Source organism: Equus asinus, chromosome 25, assembly GCF_041296235.1.
Source record: "Equus asinus isolate D_3611 breed Donkey chromosome 25, EquAss-T2T_v2, whole genome shotgun sequence".
NCBI lineage: Eukaryota > Metazoa > Chordata > Mammalia > Perissodactyla > Equidae > Equus > Equus asinus.
The window spans coordinates 21,904,920-21,922,407 of NC_091814.1; the positions used below are offsets into that span (position 1 = coordinate 21,904,920).

Sequence of the window (17,488 nt, forward strand, 5' to 3'; positions counted from 1 at the left end):
ACTACTTGGCAACTTCATTGTCAAGACCACAAGAGCTAGATCTCCACTCCGCCAGGAGCCATGGAGTTTCCATCTTGCACTGATTTGAAGTCCATAGCCACCTGAATCAGCAAATGTCCTTAGTCTACTGGTAATACCCCATCCCCTGAGCACAGAGGGGAAATGGTCCCTCCAGCAGCTCTGCAAGTATGCTCATCTAACAGAGCTAACGATCAACTGCCACAATTTCCTTACACACATTAGGTAATAAAATGTTCCTTAAGAAGGAGAGAGACTCTTTCCTTGTGAGGACATGAACAGGACAGCTCAGCAGGAAATAGAACAGTTAAAAGAGAAGGGAAAGACCCTACAACTGAAACAATAGACCAAAAAGCAAACAAATTTGTTTCTAAATCATATCCTGGTTCAGTTAATGTTTACTGATGAGGACTTTTAGGCTGCTTAATTTTAAAACGGTTTATGACGAGGATTTTTAGGCTGGTTACTTTTAAAACTGCAGATGAGAAGCAAGCTCCGAGGACTGGAATTTTGCTTGCCCTTTTGAGACATTTGCGTTTGTGAAGGAAGGGGGGATGACCTTGTAGGGACCTGAAATTGGCCACCCCAGGATATGTCTCTTTGGCATCAGGATTGTTTGGGGCTGATTGCTTTCGATAAACTGGGACAGGGAAGGAGGCTCTGAGGAATGGAACTTGCCCTTGTTGGGACACATTTACATTTGTAAGGTAAATCTCTATCTGTAAAAGGTGCCTCCCTCTCTGTACCAGGAAGAAGAGGAGAGATGACCTTGTCCCTAGAAGCTCTTAATGGGGAAGGCAAGAACTTAAATTGGTTGCTGTCTGGCAATCTCATGTAACTGGTTTAGGGTGGTGGCATCTAACCTTTCTAACCTTTACTTAATCCGATTTGATTCTTGTCTAAAAGTCATGGGATCACCCAATGACCAGACCCCACCTGCACTAATACCATTTTAACTTTTTTTTCATGTTCTTTCCTTTGTCTTGTAAAGAGATGAATCATATACCTATGCCTTAAATTTAGCCCTAACCCTCAACTCGGGGCAGCAGCAGGAGCTCTGACTGCCCGTGGGTCCTGTCCCCACACACCAGCTCTGCCTGCCCATGGGTCCTGTCCCCATGCCAGTGGGGGCAGCAGCAGCGGCTCTGCCTGCCCATGGGCTCTGTCCCCATGCCAGCAGGGGCAGCAGAAGCGGCGGCAGCAGAAGCTCTGACTGCCCATGGGTCCTGTCCCCATGCTATTCTATACTATTCTCTAAATAAAAGAGCACTACTGCCAGATCTTGAGAGTCTAAGAAATCTTTCTTTCGACTCCTCGGCTCACCGACCCCGCATCATTTACCATTTATAACTTTGCCTTCTGTTGCTGGAACAAAGGCTTTGCCCCTAAAAGCACAATATAAGAGCCAAACAGTGAGCATCTTGACATTGCTATGCCTGCTGCTATCCCTCCCACTACTCCTGAAGACGGAAGAAGAGAGCCATGGAGAAGCTCCTTCTGACTATCCTGCTCCTCACCATTCTCTCAGAGGGTGCAACACAATCAGGTAGTTACTGAGCCTTCTTGGGAAAAAGTTTTCTCCAAATCCCAGGGAAACTGGAGGACAGCACCTTTTGTTGTCATTCTTGCTGCTGTTGTTTTGGGGAAGATGTGAATGAAAGATGGTATGTAAGTTATCTATTGCTCTGTGAAACATAACTTCAAAACTTAGCCACTGAAAACAACAAACATTTGTTATCTCATTCTTTCTGTGAGTCAGAAATCAGGTAGGAGCTTATCTAGATGATGCTGATTCAAGTTCTCTCACAAGGTTAAGTCAATCAACCAGGTCTGTTATCTCATCTGAAGGCTTGACAAGGGGAGGAACTGCTTCCAAACTCCCACACATGACTACTGTCAAGATTCTTTACAGACTGTTGAATTGAGGGCCCCAGTTTCTCAATGACTATTGGCCAGAGGCTTCCCTTAGTTCCTTTCCACATGGGCCTTTCTATAGAGCAGCCCACAACATGGCAGCTAGCTTCTCCAATAGTAAGTGATCCAAGGTAGAGACAGAAAGTGCCAGCACAAAAGTCATAGTCTTTTCATATCTAATCTTAGAAATCACATGCCTCAGTTCTGCTGTATTCTATTCATTAGCAATGAGTTAGCCTACAATCAAGGAGAAAAGAATTATTTTTGGACATATTTTTAAAACCACCACAGATGCTGATGAGTAAGGATATGCCTGGCCTAAGGAAGCTCCAGGGCTAGAGAAAGAAGAGCTGGCTTTGCTTACTACATGGGAACACCGTTATTTCCCACCTGAGAGAATAAGAAGGGATGTGCAGCTTTTATTAGAAGAGGTCATTGCAAAGGTTGGGGTGTTCACTCTCTGATCTTTCTCAATCCTTTAGTCTGGGTCACATGAGAGGAAGTATGAAATCTTCAACGAATCTTGGACTTTAACTCAGAGAACCAGTTTCTCCCAAACTGATTGAATTACCTTTGTGAAGCTGCTGAACTCTGATCTTCAGTTTCTTCATCTATAAAATGGGGACAAAAGTGGCATCAATCTTGCAAACACTTGTGATGAAGATTGAGTGAGATCAATTAAAGGCAAAATGTAATTTGTGATGCATAAATGTTACAAAAAGTTAGTTTTTACTAGGAGTAAAAAAGCTTTCATGTTCTGCCACACTTTGTTTTTTTCCTTTCTACTACTTCCGCTAACTGCAACCTCATCTTCTCAAGTTTGAGACACACACTTCTCCATCATATCACTATCAGCAATAAGCTATTCAAAACACCACTCTCTGGCTAACCATGCTATTTTGCTAGAGGTTTGTATACCAACAAAGTCACAAATCACACACATGGAGATAATTTGATCACAAGGTATAAATTCTTGGTTTACTTTCCCATCCTCCTAATTCCTGTTGTACTGAATGAAGTTCTGTCATTCTCTCTTTCTCTCTCTCTCTCTTTCTCTCTTTCAATATTTAAGTCTGTAATACCTTCCTAGCTCCTTCTCCCTATCTCTGTGCCTATTCTTTGTCCAGGATGATCATTTCCTAGAGAAACCTTGTATATAAGGAAGAAGGAACTCATGCTGTTTCTCCATTTCCTTCTATAAAGCAAAACTAACTCAATTCAGGACTTCATAGTGCTTCTAGGCTGTGTCTCCCTTGATTCAGTTAGTCATTATTCTCTAATTTATTTCCAGACCATACTATTTGTTAAATTTGCTTTCCTAAGCAAGAAAAAAAAAAGTTGATTTTATAACGATTAAGTCCTCCTCTCTCATGGGTCTTTAGAGGAAATAAGTCAATGATAAGTAATTCCATGATCCTGATGTTGCAGCCATGGGGAAACAAGCAGCGGGAAATGGATCCTAAGCAGGCACATAAAAGATGCAAAAAGGGAGTGGAGAGGAAGGTGAGGACATATAAAGTGCCATATGGTTTGCATACTACTCTATCCCTTAGACTTGGCATTATGAGTGTTGGTCTAGCATAGCCAAACCATGGTTTAAGGAGAGCCATTATAATTATACCTAACCCCAGCCACAAGTGTCCCATGGGAGACATATCAGAATATGATCAGTGGTGGGAGAATATGAGGTGCTACATACTTTGTCCATTTCACTCAATGAGTCAGCTGTGTTTCATTTTCTATGACTGGTGTTTGCTGTTCTATATGGATGAAATCTGCAAAGAAGATGGGAGTGGGGGCTGATATAGAATATCTTTAATTTCTCTTTCTAACATGACAGCTGTACCAAAACCTGCTTTGAACACTAGCATTTTGTTTATACGGTCACTGAGATAACACACTTACAGGCAGCTTGTAAACTCCAGAGTGCTATATACTTTATCAGGAGGCAGCCTATAGTCCATAGTGAGAGGGAATTAAACAAGAGAATCAACAGCATTTTTGTCACATTGTCTTTTCTCCACAGACTTGAGAGGGAAGGTGTTTATTTTTCCTGAAGAATCAGCCACAGCCTATGTATCCCTGATCCCCAGGGTGAAGAAGCCACTGAAGAGCTTCTCACTGGCCTGAAAGCCTTCACAGACCTCATCCGCCCCTACAGCCTCTTCTCCTACAGCACCAAGGTCAAGGACAATGAGCTGCTTCTCTTTGTCAACAAAATAGGACAGTACACACTGTACATTGGGAATACTGGGGTCACTTTCAAGGCCCCCCCATCTCCTTATGCCCCAATCCATGTCTGTGCCAGCTGGGAGTCTGCCTCTGGGATTGCTGAACTCTGGGTGGATGGGAAGCCCATGGGAAGGAAGGGTGTGAGAAAGGGGTACTCTGTGGGGGCAAAGGCAAAGATCATCCTAGGACAATAGCAGGATTCCTTTGGGGGAGATATGGGATGTGTCCTTGTGGGATCATGTGCTTTCCCTGAAGGAGATGTGTGCCTCATGTTACAGCGGCAACCTCCTGAATTGGCAGTCCCTGATTTATGGAAGTAATGGCTATGTGGTGACGAAGCCCAAGATCTGGCCTTAAGCCTCACTCTCTTCAGATACGATTTGTATTTAGTGATAAGCACTCACTCATTCTCTCTGAAATTAAATGCATTGATTCAAATTTTTCTTGCTCTGTTAAGATGGTATAAGCTACATTTTTAAAAAGGACAAAGGATAGGTAGGCCTTTAATATACATTCTTTATTGTTGCAAACATTACTTTGGGTGAATTGCACGGTAATTTTCTGCAGCATCAAACTATAGGAACTCAGGGGAACACTATGCTTTTAGTATGGGTGTCGATTTTATAGTCCCGTACAGCTGTGGGAGGTCCTATGGGGGTTCTGTGTGCAAAAATTAAGCAATTTATAAAAATGACATAACTGCTGGGAGAGGCTCTCAGCAATGGGCTACTATAGTGAGCAGGACCCCCAAAGAGAGAATCTCAAATGGGGCTGCCTCAGAAGGAGGGTTGTGAGTGTTTCCCTTAAATGTAGCCCAGATGGATTCAGAGGTGTTCTCAGCGAACCCAAATAAAGGAAAAGATAAACTGCCCTCTTGACACTCACTCTTGGGTTGTCTCTTGGAAGTAGCTGCTCCCAGGAGGGAAGGCTTTAGTTCTTTCAGGTAATGCTCCATAAATACGAAGATTTATCGTCTTGGCCCTTCTACCCTTAGGGATTCCCAAATCCTTTGTTTGACATGCACTTTCAATGCGTCTTCAGTGGGGACATTTGGACTGTCCTTAAGCATGAAAAGGATGGCGCATGTGAGATACAGATGATGATGACGATTATTCTTCTTATTAATATTATTATTATTTTTTAGCATCAGCCCTTTATGGACAGGAGGACATTTGGCAAATTTTGCCCCTTTTTAGTCCAGGCCAAATAATCCCAAAGTCTTAAACCTTTCTCACAAATCAATGCAATTTTCCCATTTAGAAGGCGGTGACAACGGGAATTGGAAGACTCCCAGAGTCTTGTTTAGACAAGTGTTTAAACTTAGAGTTTAAACTAGGCACCCAACTGTTCACAGAAAATGAGTTCATAATGTAGAAATGAAGAGGGTAAAGGAAAGACATGGATATCAGCTCAGGCTCCACAGAGAGAAGAATAAAAATCATGGGCTAATTTCCAGATCTGAGGCAGCTAAAGTTAGTTGTGAGATGAGATTAATAAATTTTAATTTCAAAAAAGATCTTCAGATGTCCCTACATATGTGAATACAAGCTAGTATATGCATTACCCCATAGACAGCACATATAACTGCAGTGAAACACAGTTGCTGGATGTGACAAGTTACTTACTAACATGTGAATATACGAGACTCACCAAGGAAACAGCTGTAATGTAAGCTTCAACAAAATTGAAAAAAATTTCATGGGTCTCCAAGGCAAGTGAGGATGTTTAAAGCTGACAATACTTCTTCTGGAATGTCAGGATCTGTTACACCTGTCACTGCCCAAAGGAGAAAGTGATGATAAGTGGGAAAGGTGGTTTCGACTGTATTTCTGACACATCCTGTACACCAACCGTGCTCTCTTTGAAGTTTTAGAGCTCAATGTCTACCTGACATTTAGGTTGATCTTTCAACCCAACACTTCAAATAGGCATTTGCAGCCCACTTTTCTGCCATCAACACACTGATAACAATCAACTACCCTCTTGCTTACTATTTCCTACCAGTTTTTCACCTTGTGAGCAGCATCTAATCATTCCCCTGGTGGTAACCTACGAGATTAGTAGAAGGTATTGGAGAATGATGGTAAAAACAAAATTCAAGTCAGGGAAACTCTTGATTCATTAATGCAGGCTTATCACCAAATTCTGCAACTCTTTCTGGGTAGGGGATAAAGGATAAGATCAAATTTTTTTTAGATTACAAAAATATCCAGAGCATGATAGGGTATATGTCAAACTACCAAAGATTCTAGGCAAGAGGTTTTTTGCCAATAGCACGGTGAAGGGCATCCTTGACCTCCTTGTTCCTCAAAGTGTACACCACAGGATTAAGGAGAGGAGTGAAAACAGTGTAGGTCACCGAAATCAGCTGGTCCTGATCTCTCATGTTCTCTGACTTGGGCTTGAGGTAGGCAATGGAGGCACAGCCATAGTGGACAATGACTACAGTAAGGTGGGAGGCACAAGTTGCAAAAGCCTTCTTCCGGCCTTCAGCAGAAGCAATCTTGAGGATGGTGGAGATGATAAGGATGTAGGAGATGAAGACCAAACCCATGGGCACCACAATAACAAGTGAGCTGATGATAAAATTCATTATGTCATGCAGAGTGGTGTCAGCACAGGACAGTTTCATAACTGGGCGGATGTCACAGAAATAATGGGCCACCTCTCTGTCACAAAAAGGCAGCCTGAACACAGAGGAAATCTGAATTATGGCCACAAGTAGCCCAATGCTGCAGGCTCCCCATACCAGCTGGGTACATACTCTTCTGTTCATGATGACCGTGTACCTCAAGGGATTGCAGATGGCTACATAGCGGTCATATCCCATTGCTGTGAGCAGAAAGCAATTGTTGATGGCCAAAGTGATAAAAAGGAACATCTGGGCGGCACAGCCAGCCAAAGAGATGGGTTGGCTCAGACCTATAAGGCTGGAGAGCATCCGTGGTACAATGACCAATGTGTACACGGTCTCTGAAGTGGAAAGCATACTAACAAAGAAGTACATGGGTGTGTGAAGGTGACGATCAATGCCAATAATTGTCACAATGATGACATTGCTAGCCAGGGTTAAAAGGTAAAGGGTAAGAAATACCACAAAGAGTGTGAGCTTGTGTTCATGAAAGCTGAAGAAACCCTGGAAAATAAACTCAGTCACCACTGTGTGGTTCTCTCTCTTCATTGATAAATTCCAGGTCTAAAAGATGAAGACTTAGGCCAGCCAGTCAGAATAACTCAGTGTCCAATGCTTTGAGCAGGAGAACTCAAGGAAAAGGAGATAATAAGGATCTGCTCCTGGATGGATGCCAGGTTGATGGGGACTACTGATCACCTATAGGTAAAAGATAGAAAAACACAATCAGGAAACAATTTCTTGTATGGAGAATTATGCATAAAGGTACAAAGGAACAAGCAGGTATGGGATAAGATAGAAGGAAAGACACTGGGGGCAAGTTTGGAAAAGATTTCCCAGGTGAGTTAGAACATAGGTGTTAGGCGGAAACTGAAGTTAAAGAAATAGAAAATGCATAGTTAAGTTTGAAAAGAATTTTCTCATAGATTACAGTTTCATGGTTTTCTTTACCTAAAATAAATTTGCCAACCTCTTCCACTTTGTTTAAGCCACAAGTTTGATCATCTTCTTAAAAATCTTCCCTTCTAAATTGCCAGGCAAGTCAATGCTCTCTGCTCCAACAAGATGTCAGTGTTTGCTTTCTCCCTGTTCCATTTATCTGCATTGTTCATAAACCCTTTTCACAAATCATTCAATAGCTTCAAGCCTGACTGCTCCCCTCCATTGTTTTTTCAACAAGCCATATTCCTCTTTCTTCAATACTTAACTCCAGTCTCCTCTTGCTCGGAAAATCTTCTCCTCAGGACTAGATACAATCTAGCAATCCAAGCTCTCCATAGTGTACTTCAATTGCTAACTGTTTCTCTGTAACTAGTTCTCACGGACGTATGTATTTCTGCGTGTTTTCTAGCTTGTGTTTAGATGTGAATTTTTACAAGCAGTCTGACTCACTACCAGACTCTGAATTCTTTTTCAAATTTCTTCAGAATTATAAACCGGATATCTTCCACTTTCTGTGGAATCTGTGTCATTGAGAAAAGCAACACTGTACATCATTTTCTGTTTCCTTGGATTCTGGATCTTTAGCCAAAAATATCTTTTGTACCCTAAAAAAGTGAAAAAATGTTCTTCTACAGAAATCATTTTCTGCTTAGACCTGACAATCAATCCTGGGCAAGGGGTTAATCGTATACATTTCATTATTCAAGTCTTTCCAATTGGAAGCAAGCTGTAAAAACTCATGTGCTTGGTAGCCTTGAGTCCTTTAAATATAACTGAATCACAGGACCTTAGAGTTAGGGGGTAACTTTAAAAGCACAACATTCCTCACAAATAGTCCCCCAAATTCTGCTTCAGTGCTTCCAATCATTGTGAATTCATTATCTTACAAGTTAGCATCCCCTCTTTTGTTTGAAGATACTAAGTTTACTTAAAAAAATAAAACTAATCTTTTTATATTATAAAAATGCTTAAGGGAAAAATAGCCATCCATCCAGAATAGTATAAATGGAAAAGTTAGTTTTCTCATTCTCTATTTTGCATTCTCTGGTCCAGAGGTAAACATGATTCATGGTTTTTTTTAAATTTGTTTATTTCTGTCTAGAAATTTTCTATGTACAATTATGCATACTTCCATATCACTTCAATTTTACACAAATAGAATTAGACTGCACATACCAGTTTATAGCTAGCTTGTTTCCTTTAGTGCCATATCTTAAATACTTTCCATAACAGCACTGTAGATCTAGCTCACTCTTTTCGTTTCCGGTGGTTCATTCTATACCATTATATATATCCACACAGATACACTATCATCAATTCTATTTTTGAATGGCCTTAATTCTTAGAAAAATTTACTTCTGTTGACTCAATATCTGTCTCCCTGTAACTTGCCATCTTCCATGTTATCCCATTTTCTATTTCCTTTTCAACCTGATAGTACTTAAAATAGTTGAAGATCGTTATCACATCTCTGCTAAATTTCATGTCCTTGAATCCATTACCACAGCAATATAAGCATAAAGAAATATAATATTAATGGACATGAGAATCAATACAAGCAAACAAATACTGAAGACCATAGAGGGAAAATAATAAGATTTTGGAAAATACACATGGCATTTCATTTTCATTTACTTCTGCCAACAGCCACTCACTGCTTCTGACCTTGATAATAGGAAGGAGAAGGAGTCACTTTCTAGATAGTGATCTTTAAAAGATTTCTTCGAAGGGGCTGAGTCTATTCAGAGGAAGCAGATGAAAACATCTTGCATTCAAGAGGTAATTACAAAGGAAGCTAAAACCCGCAAAGCAAGTAAAATTCAACTCTCTCTAGTATTAGAGAGAACCTCAAATTATTGCAATATTCCTTGAGGCTGGGGGCATTGGTTCCTTTGGCTTGGGAAGTGGCCCAGGAAAAAGTGCAGTCTCTTAAACTCCAGATTTCAGGAGCTTTGGATACTTATTTTTCCCAAGAGGAGTAAATCTCTCTGTTCCAAGTCTCCTGGAAGCCTCCCTTTGAAAATCTCTCCAGGGTACTAAGAAGTAGTAAAGAGAAAACCTTAGAGCTTGTCTCAAGGGCTCCATTAGGAATTTGGGTAGCAGATGAGGGACATGCTTTCATTTGTTTACTTACTGTTGGGGATTGTTGGGTTTCAGTAACTAATACTGCATTGAGTTTTCAGCAAGTAAATCGTGAATACTGAATACATTTACAAAGAGAAAACCCTAAATTTTAGTTTCTCAGGATTAGAGAGAAACCAGCTTCATGAAACTTGTTCAAATAAGACCAGGGCAAGCAGAAGTTTATAGCAGCCAGGACTTCTCCTGCCCAGCTTCAGCCTATAGCCAACATCCTTAGGTCTCACTGGACGTACATCTCAGTCTAACTCTCTCATTTAGGGAGATCCATCTCCCATGCTTGAAAATATCAGAAGATGCTGTCAGATCCATTCCTCGTGTTCCTTTTGGTTCATTCTCTGATCTTGCTGGAGAGAGAATGAAATAGCAAATCTCTACTCCAGTAAGTTTAGTTTCTCACTCAGCATAGTCTGCTCTATCAGGATGGTCTCTGTACCAATGGGAAATGTTTGAGGAGCCATTTCAGTTCTACCATACAAAAGGGGATTACCATAAAGATCTTCAACACAGAATAAGAATTTTCTTCCTAAAATAATCATATTGTCCCTCTGATTAAAAGAGTAATACATGTTCATTATAGATAGAAAGCACAGAAAAGGAAAAATAAAACATAAATTACTTATAATCTTCAACTTAGAAATATCAACACTATTAACATTTTGGTGACTCGTTTTCTATTTTCTTCCCATGCATTCATATGTGTATATCTGTTTACACACACGTACACTTATGTTTTTGGCAAAGATGGGATGGTGATGATTTTTGTAGTCTTTTCACCTCTTTAATAATATGAGAGCATGCTATACAAACTTCTTTATACCAGTTTGTTTTTTCTCTTAGCAATGTATTGTGAAGCTTTCTCATATCAATAAACATTCTTCTACTTGTCATTTTTAAATAGCTGCCTTGACTTCTCTCGTAGAAATGCTCTACCTTACAGTATGGTTTGTTTGAATTTTCATTTGGTTGCATCTGGTTGTTAAGTCTCTAAAGTGTCTTTTAGTCTAGACCAAAATTTCTCAACAGTGGCACTGTTAATGTTTTGGGGCTGATAATTCTTTGTTGTTTATATGGAGGTGGGGAAAGGGTTGAGAAGAAGAGATCATCCACTGTGTTACAAAAGGTTTAGCAGGATCCTCGCCTGTACACACTAGATGCCAGAAACATCCTCTCCCCCAACCCACTATACTGGAGAAAACCAAAAATGTCTCTAAATATTGCCAAATACCCCTTAGGGGGAAAATCACCCTCCTTTAAGCGTCACCGGTCTAGAGAATTTCACTATCCCCTCCCCCCCATTTTTTTCATTTTGTTGACATGTTTAAAAACCAGGCCAAATTCTCAAATTCTGGATAGCTATTTATTCATTGTATCATTTAATTTATTCTTTTAGATCCTGTATTTCCTACGGATTGGAAGTTGGTTCTAAAAGCTTAATTAGATTCAAGTATTAAATTACATTAACTATATTAAGCTACACATACTATAAACTATATTAAACTATTAAAAATTTTGCATTACATCAAGTGGGGTTGTCAGATTTAACAAATAAAAATACAAGATACCCAATTAAATTTAAATTTTAAGTAAACAACAAACATTTTTTAGGATAAGTGTGTCCCAAATATTGCATGGGACACACTTAAACTGAACATTATTCATTGTTTATCTGAAATTCAAATGTCATTAAGCATCCTGTATTTTATTTGGCCACCCTAATCAGGAGGCACATATTGTTTAGCTATCCCACTCTAAGCAATGTTAAATTGATCAATATTTCAGGTAGCAATAGCCTGATGCTATATTCAAATTGGTCCCATCAATCTTTTATTATTTCCTCTTTGATGACTTTTGTCTAAATCAATTTTTTTGTTAGAGGCTGTAAACAGTGCTTTTCTAGTCATGTCATTTCTTCTACATTTATTCCAAGGAATTTTCCTTTGTATAGAAGAAGTTTCTTTCATCAAGTAGGAAAAGAGGGCAAGGCAGAACTGAGTAGAACTGGAATTCAAACCTAGGTTGTATAATTGTGAGTCTAGTGTGCATTCTATTACATCCAGCGAAAAAAGCTATTCACTTTTGACTTGTTGATGATACATGACTATACATAGTCATAATCTAGTAAGCCTATGTCTTATAATTAACAAGGATGTAAGATGGTAGGAATATAGATAGCATAGGGGTAGAAGTGGTGCCTGCAAATTGAAGCAAATTCATAAGTGATTCTCTAAGCAGGAAGAATAAAACTCTAGAAATAACGGGTAAATTATGGCATCCAGAAGAGAAAAGAGTGATGCACAATTAAAGGATCTGTAGCTTTTTTCCATTCTCCTTTTATTCTGGCCAGAAATTCTGAGTAGCGTATTTCAAAATAATCCATGCAGCCAAGTACACAGTCATGAATGTGCCATAGAGAATCAAATTGCTTGTGACTTCTGAAAAGATTAGATTTTTTGTCCCCAAAGAGACTGTCAAAGGTAGGTCAAAGGAGACTCCCTCATCTTTAGTCATGTGACTGGGGTAAAGGGTATCTACAGATCAGAATTAGGCAACACAAGGAATTTCATCTTTCTTTTCATTTATTGACTTGATTATACTGTATTTATAGTTAATTAAATGTATAGTTAAATATCCTTTGGTTAGAATACTAGAAAGAGGATTAGAAGGCCATATCTTTCTAACATTTTACATATCTCAATAGGCCTGTCAGGCATAAAGAAAGTATTCTATGACACTAAGTACCATAAGATTTAATTGAAAAGTGTGTTTTTTAGTGCCAGTTTTCTTAGTACAGATGCAAAGAAAAGATTTGTGATTTCCAAAAAAGATGAACAATTGGAGATAAAGAGTCGTCTAGCGTGTCTCTAGTGCTCTTCAAGAGAAAATTTATTATTTTTTTTTAGAAAATTGTCTCTAAGGAAGAGAAGGATGCTTTTCTAAGGAAGCATCATGATAGAAATAATCAATGAGTTAACTGCTCATTTATATCTGTAAAAACAAATTATTGAAGATCTATACATGCCCTGCACTGTGCTAAGTACCAGGTACAGAGCAATGGATCAAACACATACCATATGTGATGAGGAGCCAGACAAGAAAAAATGCAATTTTCTTACCCTTTGACAGGGTAAGAATGGAAAAATATGAGAACAACATATAACCTTCTGTCATTCATTTTTAATATACTAAATTACTTATATCCACTGGGAAGCAAAAATCACATAGAGATGACCTGTGTGGTATATTTACCATTAAAAATGAATGAATTAGCATTTCGAGTTATCTTGTGAGTTTGAATAATTTCTCAGAGACTGGTGAGTCTAGCAAGTTTACCATTTAGATTTGGGGCTCACATGGCTGAGACACAGACCCTGGGTGATTAGCACTACACCAAGATTCTGCTAATTATCAAATTCATTGGGTTGTTCTTGGTTCTTCACCTACTTGATAACTCTGATACATTCAACAGTGTTAATCACTCTCTGTCTTGAACCTCTCCTCAGTCTTGATTTTGTGATACCACTATGTGGTGTTTCTATTAGAGAGAAGCTTACCAGTCATGGTTATTTAACATACAGGATGAATCTGTCAGTCTATCCTGCACAGGGGATGGTGACTGTCATTTAATCTGGCGATTCAGTGAACTTGAGGTTCTTAAAGGAGCTTGTACTGCACCGTTATCACTTCAGTATGTGATTAACCTAAACATCTAAGTTAACCATCCACTCACTCTTTATCACATAAATCTGATTTAATTATCTCCTTTGTTAGTACAAAAACTACTTGTATGTTTTTGTGCATTTATTTGTCCATTTCTTTATTTTCTTTCTCCCCATATTGGATTATATAGTCCTTAAGAGCACTTGGTCTCATCCTTTCCTCAGTCCTAAATCTTCGACCAAAACAAACAAAAGGAATCTCATAATTTCGTTCTTTATTTGCCACTGATGAATTGCTTAGATATAAAACTCACAAACCAAGCTCTGGGGCTCAGGCTTCTCAGTCCTTAAAATGAAGGAATTTAAATTGAGTATCTCTAAGGTCCTTTCCTATTTTAAGATTTTACGATATTTTTCTCTACTTCAGGACTTAAGACAAAAACTGATTAGGAAAAAAAATACCGTTTCTCCCCAAGTCACTTCTAACAAATGTCCCATGGTTATCATCAATCCTACCATCCTTCTAATATTCTGCTTTCAACTCCTTTCTTTCTTCCACTTCCACTTTCAAATCTGTCACCACCTCCTGTTGCTTCTCCTTTTCACCTCTGCCAGCTTTGAGACAGAATCATAGAAGGCAAGGTTACTATATATCCTGCACTTTCAACATGGCAGACCAGATAGGAGAATAAAGGACTCATCAACCAGGCAGCAGGAGTCACTGCCCTTTGGGAACTACCACAGGGCCACATTGTCCAACTAAGCTACTTCTTGAACTCCTATAATCCTCGTTGCCTGAAAATGCTTGGATGTTAGATCTGCAAAGGACCTTGGAGCTCATATAGTCCAACCCTTCCGTTTCAAAGACACAACTGTTTTGAAAGGAGTCTCAACTTGTGAGGTATAAACATAAAATAGTTAATTTTTTTAGTAACTCCTATAACTCCACTCTTGTTGGGCAGCATGCTCCCTTAATGAAATCTTAGACCAATTTCATAAACTTTTAATTACTTTGTGTTACTAAAACAGTCTCATTAGAGTTATTGAACACAATCCCATAATTTCAAATTTTAATTTTATGTTCTATTTGAAATTCCAGTTTCCATTATCCACTACCCCTTCACCTGCCTCTGAGCATAGAACAAGTTTATGGCTTCAGTGGTTTGATACATGTTGGGAGGTGAAGGGTAGTGATCATATCACCCATACCCCTTTCTCTTTCCAACATCAGCCCCTTCCTTTTTGGGAGGAGAGAAGAGAGAATGGAGAATGAAAAGCAATTATCCACAGTGTATTAGCTGTCAGCTCTTTGTTTAGTTGTAATTGCTATTCCGGTATAGGAACACCACCTCATAAGTGGGGGTATAGTTGTGGTGATGCCCCCTTCTTGTTATTTGTCACCATTTCTTTAGAATTATTGATCATTCTTTCTCATTTGTCAGTTACCTAAATACAGGCACTGTCATAGGAGTACATTTATAGATTCTTCAGAGGAACCTATGTCTCATCTGTCTGTACAGCTCTAGCCTATCCATCTAAAGCTCACTCTATTTCTGCTTTCCTCAGCTTTCATTGCAGGCAACCCACTCCACAAGCTCTTGTTATTAGAGTACCCATCACCCAAAGAATGACCCTTTTGAGGGGATAGGAAAGATGGCTTAAGACCCTATTTTCTCCCTGTTTTGCTCACTTAACCCACGGGATACTTGCTTAGCTTTGCCATACAAAATGGTGGCAATATAGACTAACTCCTAGCACTGACTCTCTCAGATCCATCACTTCTTTCCTGACTCTTCCTGCAAGCTCTGACAGCATTAGATGCTTTTCCAGAATAATGTTTCATAAACCTTAAGGCAAAAGATTGCTATGAGTTCTCAACTTATTGAAGGTCGAGAGACTGGTTCAATAATCCCAAATGTTGTGGGAAAAGTGTTGGGGTACCATGTTGCATACCTTACTTCCACATATTTAAGAGCCTGGATATTTAGACCACTAAACTTCAAATCTTACCTCGGCCTTTCACTACGTGTATGATCTTAATCTCTTTGTTTCATGAAAAACAAGGACGCTAACAGTACCTACTTCACAGAATTCTTGTGAGTATTAAATGGGATAAAGCACTTAGATAAAGAGTAAGTGCTCAATTGTTATTGTTACTGTTACGTGTTTATTTTTATTGGAACACATAACAGTTTCTCCCTTATTATTTCTGCCTGTAGGAATCAAGTTTTTGGCAAGGTCGGATGTGGTTAGGAGGAACTTCCTTTTTTGCATCCTTGAATCCTACACAGTACTCAGTACATTGCTATGCACATAGCAGCTGCTTAACAAGTTGAGAAATATGCTGCAGTTTCTCTGATAAAATGTGTGTTTCTGAAATGCAAATATTCCATATACAATTGGTAAACCAAGAAATAATGGCAATATAATGTGGAAGTTAGTTCATACAAGATTTTTCCTAGCATGATAATGTTTTTTACTACCGAGTAATAGCAGCTGAACACAAATCTCACCAGCACAGTGGAATACAGCAAGGAAGAGAGTACCTTACACAATAACATTCACTTCAAGATTTTCTTCATGGCTTAGTTTTACTACACCTGCCTTGAGAGTGTTTATTGCACAGTTTTCTCTAGCTTTTGTGCATTTTGTCTTCGTCACCTCCTTTCATCAACATACCTTTATCTTTGAAAAATATCAAGACCTACGTCTAGTATTGATTTTATTCGTTTATTAGAAATTTAACATATCTTTTTAATTGTTTAATTTATTAAGTAGAAATGCTAATGTTTATGTTAGTACCCTGGTTATAGGTTTTGCATGATTTGCCACAATATTTTTTCCCCAGAAGACTTATTTTTAGCGTGTGTTTTTGCAGAATGCAAGGACTTTTTAAAATAAATGCAAATGACATTATAGCAGAAGCACCTGTGTTATGTTCAGGAACTATTAATTGAATTGTCTGAGTGAAAACCATTTCTCCCTTTTTGCTTATTCAAGGACTTAACTCCTTAACTAACTTTGTCGTCCCTCATTCTCTGTCTCTAATTACTGGATTATTCCTATCAGCTAACAAATATGATGTAGCATCTCCTATAAGATACAAACCCTTTCTTGACCCTGCATCCTCCTACACCACCGTCCCATAACAAAACTCAAAAAATGGTCTACATATGCTGTCTCTACTTTCTCACTTCCTATTCACTTTTCAGCCCACTTCAACCTGGCTTCGACATGTACCAATCCACTGAAATTGCCATTGTCCCCAAATTTTCATATTACTAAATCCAAAGAACAATTTTATTCCCTTATCTTACTTTACCTCGTAACAAGATTCAATATAATCAATCATTTCCTCTAGATGTGTACTCTCTTCGCAGCTTTAACAACACAATTTCCTGGGATTCTTCCTACCTTCTGGCTGTTTCCTTTAGTATCTTCTCTATCTGCCCTTTCTACTCATTCTCTAACTACTGGAATTCCTTACGGCTCTGTCCTGGGACCTTCTCTGTTCTCTTGCTACTCTTTCTCTCTCTTTAGCTGATCTCATCTTACTCCAGTGGCTTTAAACATATACCATCGATTCCCAAATCTATGTCTCCAGTTTAGACTTTTCTTCTGGTGTCCTAATTCTTGTAATTGCCTATTTAACATAAATACTTAGATATCACAAAGACATTTCAAACCAAAACATCTCCAAACTGGAACACTTGAATTTCCTCCCTAAATCTGGTATTTCCCCTAAATCTGGGACTTCCTCAGTCTTCACCACATAATAAATAGTATCACTGTCTACACAGTCATAAAAGCCAGAAACTTAGAAACCATATTTTATGCTTTCCTCATCCTCCAATCTATCAGCAATTCTGTTAATACCATCTCCAATACATACCTCAAACTCATCGACCTCTCTATATCTCCACTGCTACCGCTCTAGGCCAATCTATCAATG

General features: G+C 38.9%; 1 protein-coding gene and 1 pseudogene across 1 annotated transcript; one reads left to right on the plus strand and one right to left on the minus strand.

Annotated features, from left to right (window-relative positions):
• Positions 1-1,500: 1,500 nt before the first annotated feature.
• LOC106835821 (mucosal pentraxin-like) lies at positions 1,501-4,521 on the plus strand (annotated as a pseudogene).
• A 1,891-nt stretch (positions 4,522-6,412) lies between these two features.
• On the minus strand, positions 6,413-7,345 carry LOC106835822 (olfactory receptor 10J1-like). Its single transcript, XM_014848424.3, has one exon. It carries the CDS (start codon positions 7,343-7,345, stop codon positions 6,413-6,415), a length of 933 nt encoding a protein of 310 aa, XP_014703910.3.
• Positions 7,346-17,488: the final 10,143 nt, after the last annotated feature.